Source organism: Pleurodeles waltl, chromosome 4_1 (assembly GCF_031143425.1).
Source record: "Pleurodeles waltl isolate 20211129_DDA chromosome 4_1, aPleWal1.hap1.20221129, whole genome shotgun sequence".
NCBI classification, from domain to species: Eukaryota; Metazoa; Chordata; class Amphibia; order Caudata; family Salamandridae; genus Pleurodeles; species Pleurodeles waltl.
This window is the reverse complement of record NC_090442.1, coordinates 270214666-270230999: the sequence shown is the minus strand read 5'-3', so window position 1 is coordinate 270230999 and position 16334 is coordinate 270214666. Positions and strand designations below refer to the sequence as shown.

Sequence of the window (16334 nt, the reverse complement as noted above, 5' to 3'; positions counted from 1 at the left end):
AAGAGGAGATTTAAAGTTTGGGCTTCTGGGAAACATGGGAAGGGTGACTATGAAGGGGAGCATGCTCTGCTTTGGTGGGAAAATTATCACTGTGTAAAATTATTACATTTCGAAGGGTTGCAGATTTAAATCCCTGCTTAATTTTCTCAGTCTTTCATCGTCGTACATAAAAAAATTCAACAGTGTTAATGTCGTTAAACAACTGCTGAAGAATGAAGAAATAAAGCCAAACAAGCATTCTTCTGTACAGAGTGATGATGAGAAATCACTAAGTGATCGTTTCTGAAAAAATCCTTAAGCCGTTGTCTGTGCTTTCTGAAGATTTTGGACTGTACCTTTTAATCAAACTTCCAGAAGTTTTTGTGGTGTGCCCTCCAGAAGGTCTTGGATGTCCTCACCAAAAGGGTCTTTGTTCGTGCACTCCAGAAGCTTTTGGGATATGCTCTTCTGGAGGTCTTGGGCTGTGCCCTTCTGCAAGTCTCAGGTTGTCCTTAGTAAAGGTATCTGGCAGCGCCCTCATGAAGGGTTCAGGCTACGCTCATGCTCTTCTGGAGGTCTTGGGCTATGCCCTTCTGCAAGTCTCAGGTTGTCCTTAGTAAAGGTATCTGGCAGCGCCCTCATGAAGGGTTCAGGCTACGCTCATGCTCTTCTGGAGGTCTTGGGCTGTGCCCTTCTGCAAGTCTCAGGTTGTCCTTAGTAAAGGTATCTGGCAGCGCCCTCATGAAGGGTTCAGGCTACGCTCATGGTCTTCAATAAAAGCTGTAAACAGATGCAGGTTTTAAATTGCTTAGAAGCTGGACGTGTAGTCTTTTGAAATATTCTCTAAGAAGCCAGAAAACATGAAGAATGATGCACTATTAAGAGAAGTTTAATTCCAAAGGGTTTTAATTGCCCCAATTCAAACTAAATAACTTTTGGCACAGTATTATTGTCCTTAAATGTGTTTGAGGCTCACTTTGGGTCGAACGTGGTTGTTTTTAATTCTTCATCACTGCCTATGTTGGTGGTATTGTCTTTATTATTTTATCTGGATGCATTCATTTTCTAAAAATTATCTGTAAAAAAATATTCTTCCTCTGTGTGGTTATTTTGACCTTAAATGAGGCCTCCATGGTGGTTCCGGAGAAATTGAGCTGTTAGTGGATGGTAAATTGAGATTATGTCTTTAAGGTAGAGTGTAGTGTGGTTTGGCGAGTTGTTTTGGACAACTTGGAGCCATCCAATATTTGCTCTTCGAAAATTGGATGTAGAGCATTGCCATGATTATATGCCATGATCTGGGGTATTTATCTGCTCTGATATACAAATTATTCTCCATGCATGAAGGACTAGGGTGGATAATGCCACAGAGCTCTAAGATAGTGAATTCCAATAGTGGTGCGTCCATTTAACTTTACTGGCAGCCTTTTCTGTACAGTCTGCACTTTGATTCATGCTTAGGTCCACCCCCATTTGAGGAATCTATTTGCCCACCCTGGATGGGAAGAACTGCTCTTTATTTAGCAGTGACACTGCTTAACAGGAAATTGTGGCCATGCTCTTGCATTATGAGGGTAAGTGACTGGATTCTTTCTTCAGCAAGGGTTTTTGCTTGGGCATGGTGGCCTATAAGATCAGAGCATAATTCAGTGCTTCCACTCCTGCAGGGTCCACAGTTAAAATTAGCTTAATGCATAAGCACATTTTGACTATTGTATGGCTGCTCACCTTTCACAGGAAACTTTGACCACATTGAATACAATAGCCTTGCTAATATATATTGATTGGTCAGTATTCCTTGAGATGTCAATGTAAAATATTTGTAACTATTATTATAGATGTTCTTCCTAGTTTGAAAATCTTTCCTGCCTCTGAAGGAAACACACTATTTTTTGTAATAAAAGGAGTATGGGGGTAAAACCTTTGGAGCTTGAAACCCCACCACATTCATTTTGCACTAGTGAAACCTGCGTCAGTCGTAAAAAGCTCTGGTACATCTGTATGGTGGTGAATGTGGAGCACCTAAACAGTATGTGTGTATTTGTAATGTCATCATTCGATGCCACCTTATCACTTCCACTCCTCCACTTCTCCCCATTGGTCTGATTATAACCCTGTCAGATGAAAGAACCACATTCTTGGGTAATGTCGTCAATTGTCATTGCTCATCTTCGCCAACAGAGTTCTGATACCTTGCCCTGTGCTGGGTAAAGTTTTGCCACTGTTTGCCACTACTCTGTGGTCCCTACAATGTGGGACTCCAGGCATCTAGCAAAATCCAGCTTTTGCTGAAAGTAGAAAAAAAAACAGTTTCTATAATGGACAACATCCAGCCCATAGATGTCTGAATGTGCCACAAGTGATTAAATGAGATAAGATTGAGATCCTGTTTCCATTCAGTGAAGATAGCCTTGTGGATGTTAATCTCCGAACCAGTGGGCCACAGAGTATTGCCAGCGGCATTATGAGGGGGACTACCGCCATGGTTTCTGTAGCGTTAGCAATGCCACAAAAACGATGGCGGTAGGCCCTACCGGTGACAGGGAATTACTTCCCTGTCACCGGTATGCGGCTCCCCCCAAACACTTACCTGACATCCCCCAGGCCCCCCTCCATCCAAACACCCACCACCCTCCCCTGATTCAAACACCCCCTCCGATACAAGCATTCACCCCACCACCCCCCCATAAACGCGCACACAAGCACACATCACCCCCTCCCTTGCCCCACCCCCACTACAGTCACAGTGCCCCACACTCCCCTCCACCATACACGCACACATACACCCACACGCACCACACATACACCCATTCACTTACACTGGCATACAGCATTCACTCACTCACTCACTGGCATACACACATTCATATACGCATTCATCCAGACATACTCCCACATGACACACTGACATGCAGACACGCACTCACTTCACCATTCTTACATGCATTCACTCACACACATACAACCACGCATACAACACAACACACGCACTCACACACTCAGACACACACAACACCCCCACCCCCTCCATTGTCAGACACCTGACTTACCATGTCCAGCGAGGAGGTCGTCCGTCAGGGAACAGGAAGGGGGCACTGCTACCGCCAGCAGTGTCCCACCAGCAGAACACCGCCAGGCCGTATTTCTGCTCAAAATACGACTGGCGGCGTTTTACTGCCGTGGGGGGTGCTGTTGTTAGCAGCACCAGGTCACCACCATCAGCCAGTATGAACACTGCTGGATTTCCACCCTTATTGTGGTGGAAGTCAGGCAGTGCTCATAATCTGGTGGATGGATGGTCGCCGCCGCGGTGGTATGTTGGAAGCCATCACCACGGCGGTAAGCGGTTACTACCGCCAAAGTTATAATTAGGGCCTATGTGAGAGTATGCCATCTCTTCCCAAGGGAAAAGTGTGGTGTAAAAACCACCCAGATAAAATACTGCTTCCATGCGGTATCTGATCAGTTTTTACACTCATTTCCACTTCTCCCAACTGGCAATAGGGAGGAGAAGGGAAGATCATCTAGCGACCAGTTTTACTGCATGATGTTCTCCTCAATGCATTGTTTTGGAAGCTCAGTTTTGAATTATTACTAACAAAAAATCAACACCGAGCACAAGTTGCAGTAAGCCTATAATTTAAAATCCTGCACGTACACCTTTGGTGTCTGATTCTAGCGCTATCACAATAGAGATTGAGGCTGCTAGTGTTCTCAGCATTTGCAGGATAAGTCTGTCTGATCAAGTATAGATTTGATCATGCATACCAAAGTGTTTCTCTAGAACGTTGCCTCCAGACTTGGAGTACTGATTACTTGACCTGATGTTTGCATGTTCTCAGGTTCTTATCGACTGGATCAATGAGGTGCTGGTGGAAGAAAGAATAATAGTCAAGAACCTGGAAGAAGACCTGTATGATGGGCAAGTGCTGCAGAAGCTCTTGGGTGAGCAGAAAGTAGAGATGCTTGTATAAAATGATTTAAGGGATCTTGTTATCCTTTGGGTTTTTTCCTGTTTCTTTGACCATTTCTTACATACAGTTATATGGAGTTTTTGAGATCATGAAATTTGACACATTTTATACAATAACATGGCAAATATGTAAATGTTAATATGGGTTAACAACTGCCCAAAGGGTTTTGCCTTTTATATAATTTGGTAATTATGGGTCTGCTGGCATTTTTTAGAAAAATATTATAGAACACACAGCCCTCTCATTAAAATAAAGCATTGTTGTAAACATGAGAAAACGTAATCTGATAGAGATATCCCTTACCTTGGAACTTCCCCCCCAGGCATCAGTCTGAATCTGGTGATTTTTCTCGACCAGTACCCCTACGCACCATTAGTTGGCATTGATCGACTCCGCGTCAGTCAATATTGTGCGTGCCAGATATGACATGGCAGGTCCTATATAGCACCCCCCAGCAGGCAGATGTCAGTTCATTTCTTTCTGGGCCAGCCTAGCACTGATCCTAAGAAGAGATACACCTCAGTAAGTGTTTGACTTGTCTTTTTCGGCTTTTGAGATTTTTGAGTGTCTACACCTGGTGCAGTGAGGATATCCATGCACGACCGGGTTCAAGTTCTGTGGATCCTGCCATTGGGCGATGCCCATGTTGGATCTGCACCTTGTGTGCCTGTGGTGTCTGGAGTGCGACCACAACACTAAGTCGTGCTCCGCGTGCCGGGCTATGAATCTAAAAACTTTGAGGGAGTGGTCCATAAAGCTCCTCGCTCAGCTTCTTGTAGGTCTTGATCCTCTGTCCTGGAGCGGTTGGGCAGCCTCCTCTCACCCTCCACCCCCCTCCATCTTCTTGCCACTCAAGGTCATCAGGACACTTTAGTAAGTTGAGGCACAAGAAGAAGTCAAAGAAGAAACATTCTTCAACTTCACCCAGTTCACCGGCAGATGAGGCAAGGATAAGGGATCGTTGTTGTTCTAGGCCTCCAACTTTGGAGCCTATGTCTGGGTCTGCTCCGCACCTCCCTGAGTTTCTGGGAGCCGAAGTGACCCCTGCCCAACTCTGAGTTTTGTGAGACCATGCACCTAAATGCTCTAGACGCTGACCATGCTCGCGGGTGGCATCGACCCCATCATCTTTGCCAACTCCGCCGATTCAGACTCCTGACCCTTATTCTTATGGGTTGGGGTATGGTGAGTAATGGGTGGGATCCCTGGACCCTCTAGAATACCAGCTACAAGAACCTATGGACTGGCTTACGGCCGTGGGTGACGCCAGTGGTCTGGATACTTCCCCAGACACTGGCATGCTTTCTCCCCCTGCTGTGGCTATGGAGGAGGGAGCGTCCTTTTCCATGGTGGTGCGAAGAGCGGCCTAGGTCTTGGGCCTCAATGTGCCTTTGGAGGCAGTAAGGACTAACCTCCTGACAGAAGTGCTTCAGTCTGCTCCTAAACCTCTTTTGCCCTTTAATGAAGCCCTTACCAATGTCATCCTGGGTACCTGGTCCAAAGGCAGCACAGGGGCTCCTGTGAACAGGACTATTGCCCGCTGCCATCGACCTACTCCAACTGACCTGGGGTTCCCGACACAACACCCCACCCCTAGGAGCTTGGTTATGTAAGCCTCTACATTCCAGGGCACGTTCCCTTCCGCACCCCCGGCTAGGTAGTCCAAGAGGCTGGGCCAACTTGGAAAGAAGGAAGATGATGTTTTCTTCCTCCAGCCTGGCATTGTGGTCCTTGAACACTGCATTCCTTTTGGGTCGTTACTCCCAGATGCTCTGGGATGGGGTTGCCAAGTGCTACCACAGTTCTTGGAGGAGGCTTGGGCTCGACTCTTTCAAGTTGTTGTTGACAGGAGAGACGCAGCACAGTTTACGATCTGATGTGGACTGGACACAACCCACTCACTGGGCAGAGCAGTTGCATCGACAGTGGCTCTCGGACAGTCTTCTTGCTAGTGTCAAAATGACCCAGGATGGGCATTTCACTGCTTTCTTTCTTTACCATCTGAACTGCTTCTTCACACTCCTTTGACAATACAAAGTGGACATCCTTTCTCAACAGCATTCGTATGAGTTGTACTACACTTGCAGAACCCTTGATGAACTTGGAATAAAACCCTGCGAGCCCTAAAAATGATCTCACTTTTACTTTTTTCATAAGGAGTTGGAGCATACAAAATGCTATTGGATAACTCTGTTTTTGGTTGTATCCCTTCACCTGATACAACATGATGTAGATACGTCACTGATGTTGTGCCAAGATTACACTTTTTTTTCTTTACCGTTAATTTTCTGTTTGCTAGTATCTCCAATGCCTTCCTCAATGTGTTATTGTGCTCATTCATATCCTTCCCATAGATAAGAAGGTCATCCTGAAAAAACAGGACGTTGGGTACCTTACACAGGATCATCTTCGTTATTCTCTGAAAACAAGCTGCAGCTGAGGCTACCCCAAATCGCTTCTTCAGAAATCTGTATGCTCCCAATGGTGTTACAAAGGTAGTTAAATAATTAGAGTCTTGGTGCAATTGCACCTAATGATAAGCTGATGAGAGGTCTAATGCACTAAATATTTTTGCTCCCTTCAGCATAGTAATGGATTCTGAGATGTTGGGAAGTGTTTGGCGGTCTACCCAAATCCATTTATTATGACCTCTCAAGTCCACACACATTCTGATGGACTTCTCCATCCTTGGGTGCTAAAACTACTAGTGCCAACCACTCTGGTGAATGACTATCTCTTCGATAATTCCCATGTTTATCAAGCTGTTCAATACATCTTTTAACCTCTTAGCAGCTTTCCCCCCACCCCAGTGCTGAGCCCTGTTTTTTCCCCCTGAAAATGGCATCAACAAACGGTTTGCAGTGCTAAAATTACCATCTTTCCAGCTTTCAGGAATAGGCAGACTTGAATCAGAAAACCACATTTTTCAACACAATTTTGGCATTTTACTGGGACATACCCCAGTTTTTGTGCTTTCAGCCTCCTTTCAGTTAGTGACAGAAATGGGTGTGAAACCAATGCTGGATCCCGGACAGTTAAACATTTCTAAAGAGTTGACAAGATTCTGAATTCAGCAAGGGGTCATTTGTGTAGATCCTTCAAGGTTTTCCTACAGAAAGTAACTGCTAAAATAAAACAAATATTGAAATTGAGATGAAAAAAGAGCCCTTTCTATCCACGTTTTCTTCTATAACTTTTTCCAGCCACTGCAGATTTTTTAAATGAAATATTTTGTTATGTCTGCTGGACTCTTCTGGTGGCAGGGATATATAGGGCTTGTAGGTTCATCAAAAACCCTAGATGCCCAGAGCCAATAAATGAGCTACACCTGCAATGGGTTTTCATTCTATACCGGGTATACAGCAATTCATTTGCTGAAATATAGAGTCACAAATAGGTATCAAGGAAACCTTTGTATTTCCAAAATGGGTACCCTACCAAACCTGTGCAAGTTTGAAAACTAGTCACCTAGGGGAACCCAGGATGGGGTAACTTGTGGCACTCTCACCAGTTTCTGTTAAACAGAATCCTTTATAAACCTCAACATTTGGCAAAAAAAACAAACACTTTTCTCGCATTTCAATGAAGGAAAGTTCTGGAATCTGAGAGGAGCCACAAATTTCCTTCCACCCAGCATTCCCCCAAGTCTCCAGATAAGAATGGTACCTCATTTGTGTGTGTAGGCTTAGTGCCTGTGTCAGGAATTGGTTCACACAATGGTCCATGTTAGTCCTTACATGAGGGCAATCTTCTGCGCTATTTTATGGCATCAAAACTGCCACTAGACAAAAGTCAGATTCTTTTGTAGAAGAAAAAGCCCCCAGGGAAACCACACACGCATTGACAGAAGGGATCTCTCTCTCTCCCGTCTCTCTCTCTCTCTCACGCCTCTCTCTCTCTCATATATATATTTTTTTAATAGTTGTATGGCCACTATGGCCCCCAGGGAAACCATACAACTATTAAAAAAAACAAAATTGCCCCAATTTCATATATATATATATATATATATATATATATATATATATATATATATATATATATATATATATGTTCGATGGCATGTGTAGCTGCAGATACACATGCTGTGCACATCCCGCCATCTAGTGTTGGGCTCGGAGTGTTACAAGTTGTTTTTCTTCGAAGAAGTCTTTTTCGAGTCACGAGATCGAGGGACTCCTCCCCTTTCGGCTCCATTGCGCATGGGCGTTGACTCCATCTTAGATTGTTTTCTTTCCGCCATTGGGTTCGTACGTGTTCCTTTTCGCTCCGCGTTTCGGTTCGGAAAGATGGTTAGACTCTCGGAAAATTCGATGGTATTGTTTGCGTTCGGTATCTGGTTAGTTACAACAGATCGACACCGAATTTTGAAGAGCTCCGGTGGCCCTTCGGGGTTTTCGATTCCCCGGCGGGGCCTGGTCGGCCCAAGCACGTGCGTCTTCAAGGCTAATGGAACGGACCCCATTCCGCTTCTGCCCCGAATGTCACAACAAGTATCCTTATACAGATCAGCATCTGGTCTGTAATTTGTGTTTGTCTCCAGAACACAAAGAGGATACTTGTGAGGCCTGTCGAGCATTTCGGTCAAGGAAGACGTTAAGAGACCGAAGAGCAAGAAGACTACAAATGGCGTTGGCGCCGACAGGACAAAAACACTTGGAAGAGGAAGAAGAAACCTTCTCCATTGAGGATTCGGACTCGGACGATCCCGAACAGACGCCGAAAACCGTGAGTAAGACGTCAATACACAAAACTCACGGAAAAACCACTAAAGCCCAGGGGACGCCACCGCCAGCAGGCCATGGCTTAACCCGAAAAATAGGTGACCGACCATCGCACCGAAAAAGGGCCAGCATGTGAGAAACCGGCACAGAGCAGACTCGACCCCGAGACAGCGGGTCAGAGCAATCTCGGCACCGAGAGGGCGGCACCGAAACGAGTCGGCATCGAGAGATCAGTACACCGAAGATCAAAAAAGTGTCGTCGGAACCGAAAAAGACTGCCAAAAAAGTTTCTATACCGAAACATCTGGCCTCGGAACCGAAATCAAGTTCCTACACAGAGGAACAGGGCCTGTCCTCACAAATGCAAGGACACAGATTCGGACAGGAACTAGAGTCAATAGAGCCAGATTACACTCAAAGAAGGCTCAACATTCAAAAAGACACAGGGAAGATCAGTACTCTTCCCCCAATTCGAATGAAAAGAAAACTTGCCTTCCAAGAGAAAGACAAGCAGCCACAGGCAAAGGTGGCAAGACAAGTAACCCCGCCGCCATCTCCACCACGCTCACCACAACCATCACCGGTAGCCACTCCACCAATGTTGTAGTCCCCAACTCATACTGGAATGAGTCAGGATGATCCCGACGCATGGGATCTTTATGATGCGCCAGTATCAGATAACAGCCCCGACTGTTATCCAGCGAGACCGTCACCACCTGAGGACAGTACAGCCTACACACAGGTGGTGTCAAGAGCAGCGGCGTTTCATAATGTCATCCTGCATGCAGAACCTATCGAGGACTTTTTATTTAACCCACTATCGTCCACACATAGCCAGTACCAGAGTCTCCCTATGCTACCGGGAATGCTGAAAAACTCCAAACAGGTGTTTCAGGAGCCTGTGAAGGGCAGGGTCATTACTCCAAGGGTGGAGAAGAAGTACAAACCGCCACCAACAGACCCTGTGTACATCACGCAGCAATTAACACCAGACTCAGTGGTAGTAGGGGCAGCTCGCAAGAGAGCGAACTCACACACCTCAGGAGACGCACCACCTCCAGACAAGGAGAGTCGCAAGTTCGATGCTGCGGGGAAAAGGGTTGCGGCACAAGCAGCCAACCAATGGTGCATTGCCAACTCACAGGCCTTGCTGGCTAGATATGATAGGGCTCATTGGGATGAAATGCAACATTTCATAGAACACTTGCCCAAAGAGTTCCAAAAGAGAGCACAACAAGTGGTGGAGGAAGGACAGAGTATCTCGAACAATCAGATACGCTCAGCAATGGATGCAGCGGACACAGCTGCTAGGACCATAAATACAGCAGTGACCATACGGAGACGCGCATGGCTGCGTACATCAGGATTCAAGCCGGAAATACAACAAGCCGTGCTGAATATGCCATTTAACGGACAGCAGTTGTTTGGGCCGGAGGTGGACACTGCTATCGAAAAACTAAAAAAAGACACAGATACGGCCAAAGCCATGGGTGCACTCTACTCCCCACAGAGCAGAGGCACTTTTCAGAAATCACAGTTTCGAGGGGGGTTTCGGGGACAGAGCACAGAACCCTCAACCTCACTAACAAGGCCCTCTTATTAGAGTCAATATCAGCGGGGAAGTTTTCGGGGACAATATAGAGGGGGACAGTTCCCAAAGAGTAAAGGGAAGTTCCAGAGTCCCAAAACTCCACAAAATAAACAGTGACTTCAATGTCACAAATCCCCAACACATAACACCAGTGGGGGGGAGACTAGGCAAGTTCTACAAACACTGGGAAGAAATAACAACAGACACGTCCAAACAACACATGGAACTCTTACAACTGGAGGTCCAAGTGTTGTTGCAAAAAGATGCTATAGAGATAGTACCAATTCATCAAAGAGGAAAAGGAGTTTACTCCCTGTACTTTCTCATACCCAAAAAAGACAAAACTCTAAGACCTATATTAGATCTCAGAACACTAAACATCTACATCAAATCAGATCACTTTCACATGGTGACACTGCAAGACGTGATCCCACTGCTCAAACAACAAGACTATATGACAACACTAGACCTAAAGGATGCATATTTCCATATACCTATACATCCTTCCCACAGAAAGTACTTAAGGTTTGTATTTCAAGGAGTAAATTACCAGTTCAAAGTGTTGCCATTCGGGATAACAACAGCGCCAAGAGTTTTTACAAAATGTCTGGCAGTAGTGGCTGCTCATATCAGGAGGCAGCAAATGCATGTGTTCCCGTACCTAGACGATTGGTTAATCAAAACCAATACGCAACAACGGTGTTCACAACACACAAAGTATGTCATAGAAACCCTTCACAAACTAGGTTTCTCACTCAACTACAACAAGTCACACCTACAACCGTGTCAAATACAACAATACTTAGGAGCAACAATCAACACAACAAAAGGGATTGCCACTCCAAGTCCACAAAGGGTACAGGCTTTTCAAAACGTAATACAAGCCATGCACCCAAAACAAAAGATACAGGTAAAATTAGTGATGAAACTGCTAGGCATGATGTCCTCATGCATAGCCATTGTCCCAAACGCAAGATTGCACATGCAGCCCTTACAACAGTGCCTAGCATCACAATGGTCACAGGCCCAGGGTCAACTTCAAGATCTAGTGTTGATAGACCGCCAAACATACACCTAGCTTCAATGGTGGAACACTATAAATTTAAACAAAGGGCGGCCTTTTCAAGACCCAGTGCCTCAATACTTAATAACAACGGATGCCTCCATGATAGGGTGGGGAGCACACCTCAACCAACACAGCATCCAAGGACAATGGGACACTCAGCAAAGACAGTTTCACATAAATCACTTAGAACTACTAGCAGTATTTCTAGCGCTGAAGGCATTTCAACCTATAATAACCCACAAACACATTCTTGTCAAAACAGACAACATGATAACGATGTATTATCTGAACAAACAGGGAAGAACACACTCAACACAGTTGTGTCTCCTGGCACAGCAAATATGGCATTGGGCGATTCACAACCACATTCACCTAATAGCGCAGTTCATACCTGGAATCCAAAACCAGTTAGTAGACAATCTATCTCTGGATCACCAACAGATCCACGAATGGGAAATTCATCCCCAAATACTAAAAACTTACTTCCAAAGGTGGGGAACACCGCAAATAGACCTATTTGCAACAAAAGAAAACGCAAAATGCCAAAACTTCGCATCCAGGTACCCACAGGCTCACTCTCAGGGCAATGCGTTATGGATGAGTTGGTCAGGGATATTTGCTTACACTTTTCCCCCTCTCCCACTCATTCCATATCTAGTAAACAAATTGAGTCAAAACAAACTCAAACTCATACTAATAGCACCAACTTGGGCAAGACAACCTTGGTACACAACACTACTAGACCTCTCAGTAGTGCCCCCATATCAAGCTACCAAACAGACCAGATATGTTAACTCAACACAAACAGATCAGACACCCAAATCCAGCATCGCTGAATCTAGCAATTTGGCTCCTGAAGTCTTAGAATTCAGGCACCTAGACCTTACACAGGAATGTATGGAGGTCATAAAACAAGCTAGGAAACCAACCACAAGACATTGCTATGAAAATAAGTGGAAAAGATTTGTTTATTACTGCCATAATAATCAAATTCAACCATTACACGCATCTGCTAAAGACATCGTCAGCTACCTACTACACTTGCAAAAGTAAAAATTAGCTTTTTCATCCATTAAAATACATCTCACCGCAATTTCAGCTTATCTGCAAATTACGCACTCAACTTCATTATTCAGGGTCCCAGTCATAAAAGCATTTATGGAGGGTCTGAAAAGCATTATACCACCAAGAACACCACCAGTTCCTTTGTGGAATCTCAACATTGTCTTAACACGACTTATGGGTCCACCTTTTGAACCAATGCACTCGTGACATACAGTACTTAACATGGAAAGTAGCTTTTCTGATAGCTATCACATCTCTCAGAAGAGTAAGTGAAATACAAGCATTTACTATACAAGAACCCTTTATTCAGATACATAAGCATAAAGTAGTTCTACGAACAAATCCTAAATTCTTACCTAAAGTCATATCACCGTTCCACTTAAATCAAACAGTGGAACTCCCAGTATTCTTTCCAGAACCAGATTCGGTAGCTGAAAGAGCATTACATACATTAGACATTAAAAGGGCACTAATGTACTACATAGATAGAACAAAACAAATTCGCAAAACAAAACAATTGTTCGTTGCATTCCAAAAACCTCATACAGGAAATCCAATATCCAAACAAGGCATTGCCAGATGGATAGTTAAATGCATTCAAACCAGTTATATAAAAGCAAAAAGAGAACTGCCTATTACACCAAAGGCACACTCCACTAGAAAGAAAGGTGCTACCATGGCCTTTCTCGGAAACATACCAATGACTGAAATATGTAAGGCAGCCACATGGTCTACGCCTCATACATTTACCAAACATTACTGCGTGGATGTGTTAACAACACAGCAAGCCACAGTAGGACAAGCAGTATTACGGACTTTATTTCAAACAACTTCAACTCCTACAGGCTGAACCACCGCTTTTGGGGAGATAACTGCTTACTAGTCTATGCACAGCATGTGTATCTGCAGCTACACATGCCATCGAACGGAAAATGTCACTTACCCAGTGTACATCTGTTCGCGGCATGAGACGCTCCAGATTCACATGCGCCCTCCCACCTCCCCGGGAGCCTGTAGCCGTTTTAAGTTGAGAAAAATTAGACTTGTACATTTGTCAATTTGTAAATATATTCCTTTTAAACACATTATGTACATACATATTTACTCCATTGCATGGGCACTATTGCTATATACACAACTCCTACCTCACCCTCTGCGGGGAAAACAATCTAAGATGGAGTCGACGCCCATGCGCAATGGAGCCGAAAGGGGAGGAGTCCCTCGATCTCGTGACTCGAAAAAGACTTCTTCGAAGAAAAACAACTTGTAACACTCCGAGCCCAACACTAGATGGCGGGATGCGCACAGCATGTGAATCTGCAGCGTCTCATGCCACGAACAGATGTACACTGGGTAAGTGACATTTTCCATATATATATATATATATATATATATATATATATATATATATATATATATAGATTAGATTAGATTTTTAAATAAAAACATTTTCGGAGTGGGCCTAACCCCCAAGTGAAATCTCTGGTTTCTAATGGGGTTTCCTGGCCCTGGATCACAGCTGTGCTACGATCCAGGGCCAGGAAACCATTTCAGGAAGGCCTCGATTGAAAAGGGAGAATCTCCCCTTTTGAACGAGGCCTTCCTTAATGGTGGGGAGGCCCATTTGGGCCCGTTTTCCCCTCTGGAGCAGGAAGCGTCCTTACCTCCACTTCCTGCTCCGGTGGGGAAGACCAATTGTGATGTCAGCGCGCCTCGTGGTGTGCTGACGTCACAAAGGGGCGGGTGGGGCGTAAGGAGTCATGGAAGCTCTTCCGTGACTACAGGGTTTAAAAAAAATTATAATAATAACTTCTCCGGTACAATGAACCAGAGGATTTTTCAACTCCCTCCCTGGTGTCGGCCCCTGGTCGTGGCTCACTCCAGGGACGTAGTGTGGGTGTTGGCCAGTGGCCGACGCCTGCAACTAAGAGGTGAAAGGTGCAAGCATCATGTTGTTCACTTTATACAAACAGGGTTTAGCATCTCTCTTCAGTACTATGCGATGTTCAGTCTTTGAGTAATCCTAATCTGTTACTGAATACTTCTGGAAATGTTTTGCAAAAGTCTTCCCCACTACCAAATTGCTCAATGAGCATGGCCTGTTCATGTGTATATTGTGGCGTGGGATTTAAAATAAGGCCCATGTCTCTTTGGTATCTCCAACCTAGCAACATAAATCTTCCCAATGGTCTCTCTACCTTTGAACTCAATATGTTTCACATCATAACCCATCACATCAATGTGTTTTCCCCCACAGCTAACAGGGTTGATATCTGGAGTAAGTAACTTTTCATTAGGATATTTGTTAACCCACAATTCGTTCCCAACCATAGAGAAGGGAGAGCCATAATCTGGCAATACTACAAATTTCTTTCCTCCAATATCAACTTCACAGTCCGGCATTATTACTACTCCAGCATCTACATCTCCACTATTGCTCTTCATGTTAACTACTACTGTTCTAATACCATCTGTTGCACTCTCTACATTCTCTATCATGCACACTTTCCCAGCTGATTTGCAAACTCTTGCATAATGTCATTTAAGACCACATTTCTTACTTGTTGAATTTCTAGCATAACAATTCACACTAATAGCTGGATGCCCCAAGTTCACACATCTGTAGCATGTGAGCTTATTTGTATCATGAGATGCCTTGTTCGTAGTTGCAGGGGTTAGTTTTAAAATATTCTCTTCACTGCTGTGTGATGTATTTCGTGTTCTGATAATTCAAGTATGCTGCTTTGCATTGAAATAGAAGCGTTCGATGTGACATGAGTTTACATTTCTTTCACCCATCCCGATGTATTTTCTACTCCTTCCACTATTTCAATGACTTTAAGTAATGGATTTCTGGGCAACAGTTTCTCTTGTACCCTGTTACTACTGGTGTACCTCACCAATTTATATCTTATTAGGGATTCAGTTAGTTCTCCAAATTCACAGGTACGACCCAAGTATTTTAAGGATGCAATGTAGATGCCCACTTTTTCATTAGATTCTTGCACACTGGTAAAAAAAAATTATCTCTCCAGTACTAAATTTAGACTGTTCCAACATTTTCATCGACTTTTCAAAAACAGAGTGTTCGCATTCGCCATTTCCATATGGTATTTCATCAATGCTTTCATAAATATTGCTACCTTCAATCCTCAATTTATGCAATAAAATTGCTTGTTTTCTGTTTACTGAAACCCCTCCCCTCCTATGGCTACTAAGTAAGAATCAAAAAGTTTTTCTTACCTTTTCCAAGGGAGAATGGGTTCTCCTTTCTCCGGTAGGAAAGCTGGGGGCTGTGACCTACTACTGACAGACATTTTAACTGTAAAGTGGTTTAGACGTATGTCACTGTAAATATTTTACCTCTGCCTTCGTAATACTGTGAAGTTGTTGCTTCACTAATTATTAGGTTGAGGCTTATGTTTTTTTTTTTTTCTAAAGATGGCGCTCGTCATTCTGCTTAAAAGAAAAAATGTCCCGAAGGTTATAGTAGTTCTCGCTTACATGAGGATTGGTGCTGTTTTTTACCCCAATCCAAAATGGCTCTCAACGTGAAGCGTGATGACGTGATGGTAGCCCTTTCTTGCTGCCAGTTAAAATGGCACCTGAGGTCAAGCATGATGATGTCGCCACATTAATGTCCGCATCAGAGCTGTATTTACCTGAGATCCTCTTGTGCTGAAGATATGTGCGAAATTTGTTTGTTCTCCAGCCTCCTGGAAGGCACCTCACGGGATGCCGGTTCAGTTATCTCCAGCCACGCAGACAACAGCTTGCGGGACACTGGTTTCTTGTGTCAAAATGAGACCGTGCCTCTATCATAGCGGTACTATGATACATACAATAAAATGTTCTTACTTTTCAAAATTTTCCTTTTCATTCTGTTCCATCAAAATGTTCACTTTTCTCGGGTTTCCTTAAAATGATAAGCAATT

At 44.1% G+C, this 16334-nt stretch overlaps 1 protein-coding gene across 3 annotated transcripts in view; it reads left to right on the top strand.

Moving 5' to 3' along the window:
• The window catches only part of PARVB (parvin beta), a 431399-nt gene that overhangs the window by 239532 nt on the left and 175533 nt on the right, over positions 1 to 16334 (top strand). For all 3 annotated transcript variants that reach the window (XM_069228284.1, XM_069228286.1, XM_069228287.1), the window contains exon 4: positions 3822 to 3924. In XM_069228284.1, coding sequence (XP_069084385.1) covers positions 3822 to 3924 — 103 coding nt within the window. The remainder of the gene's footprint in view (positions 1 to 3821; positions 3925 to 16334) is intronic.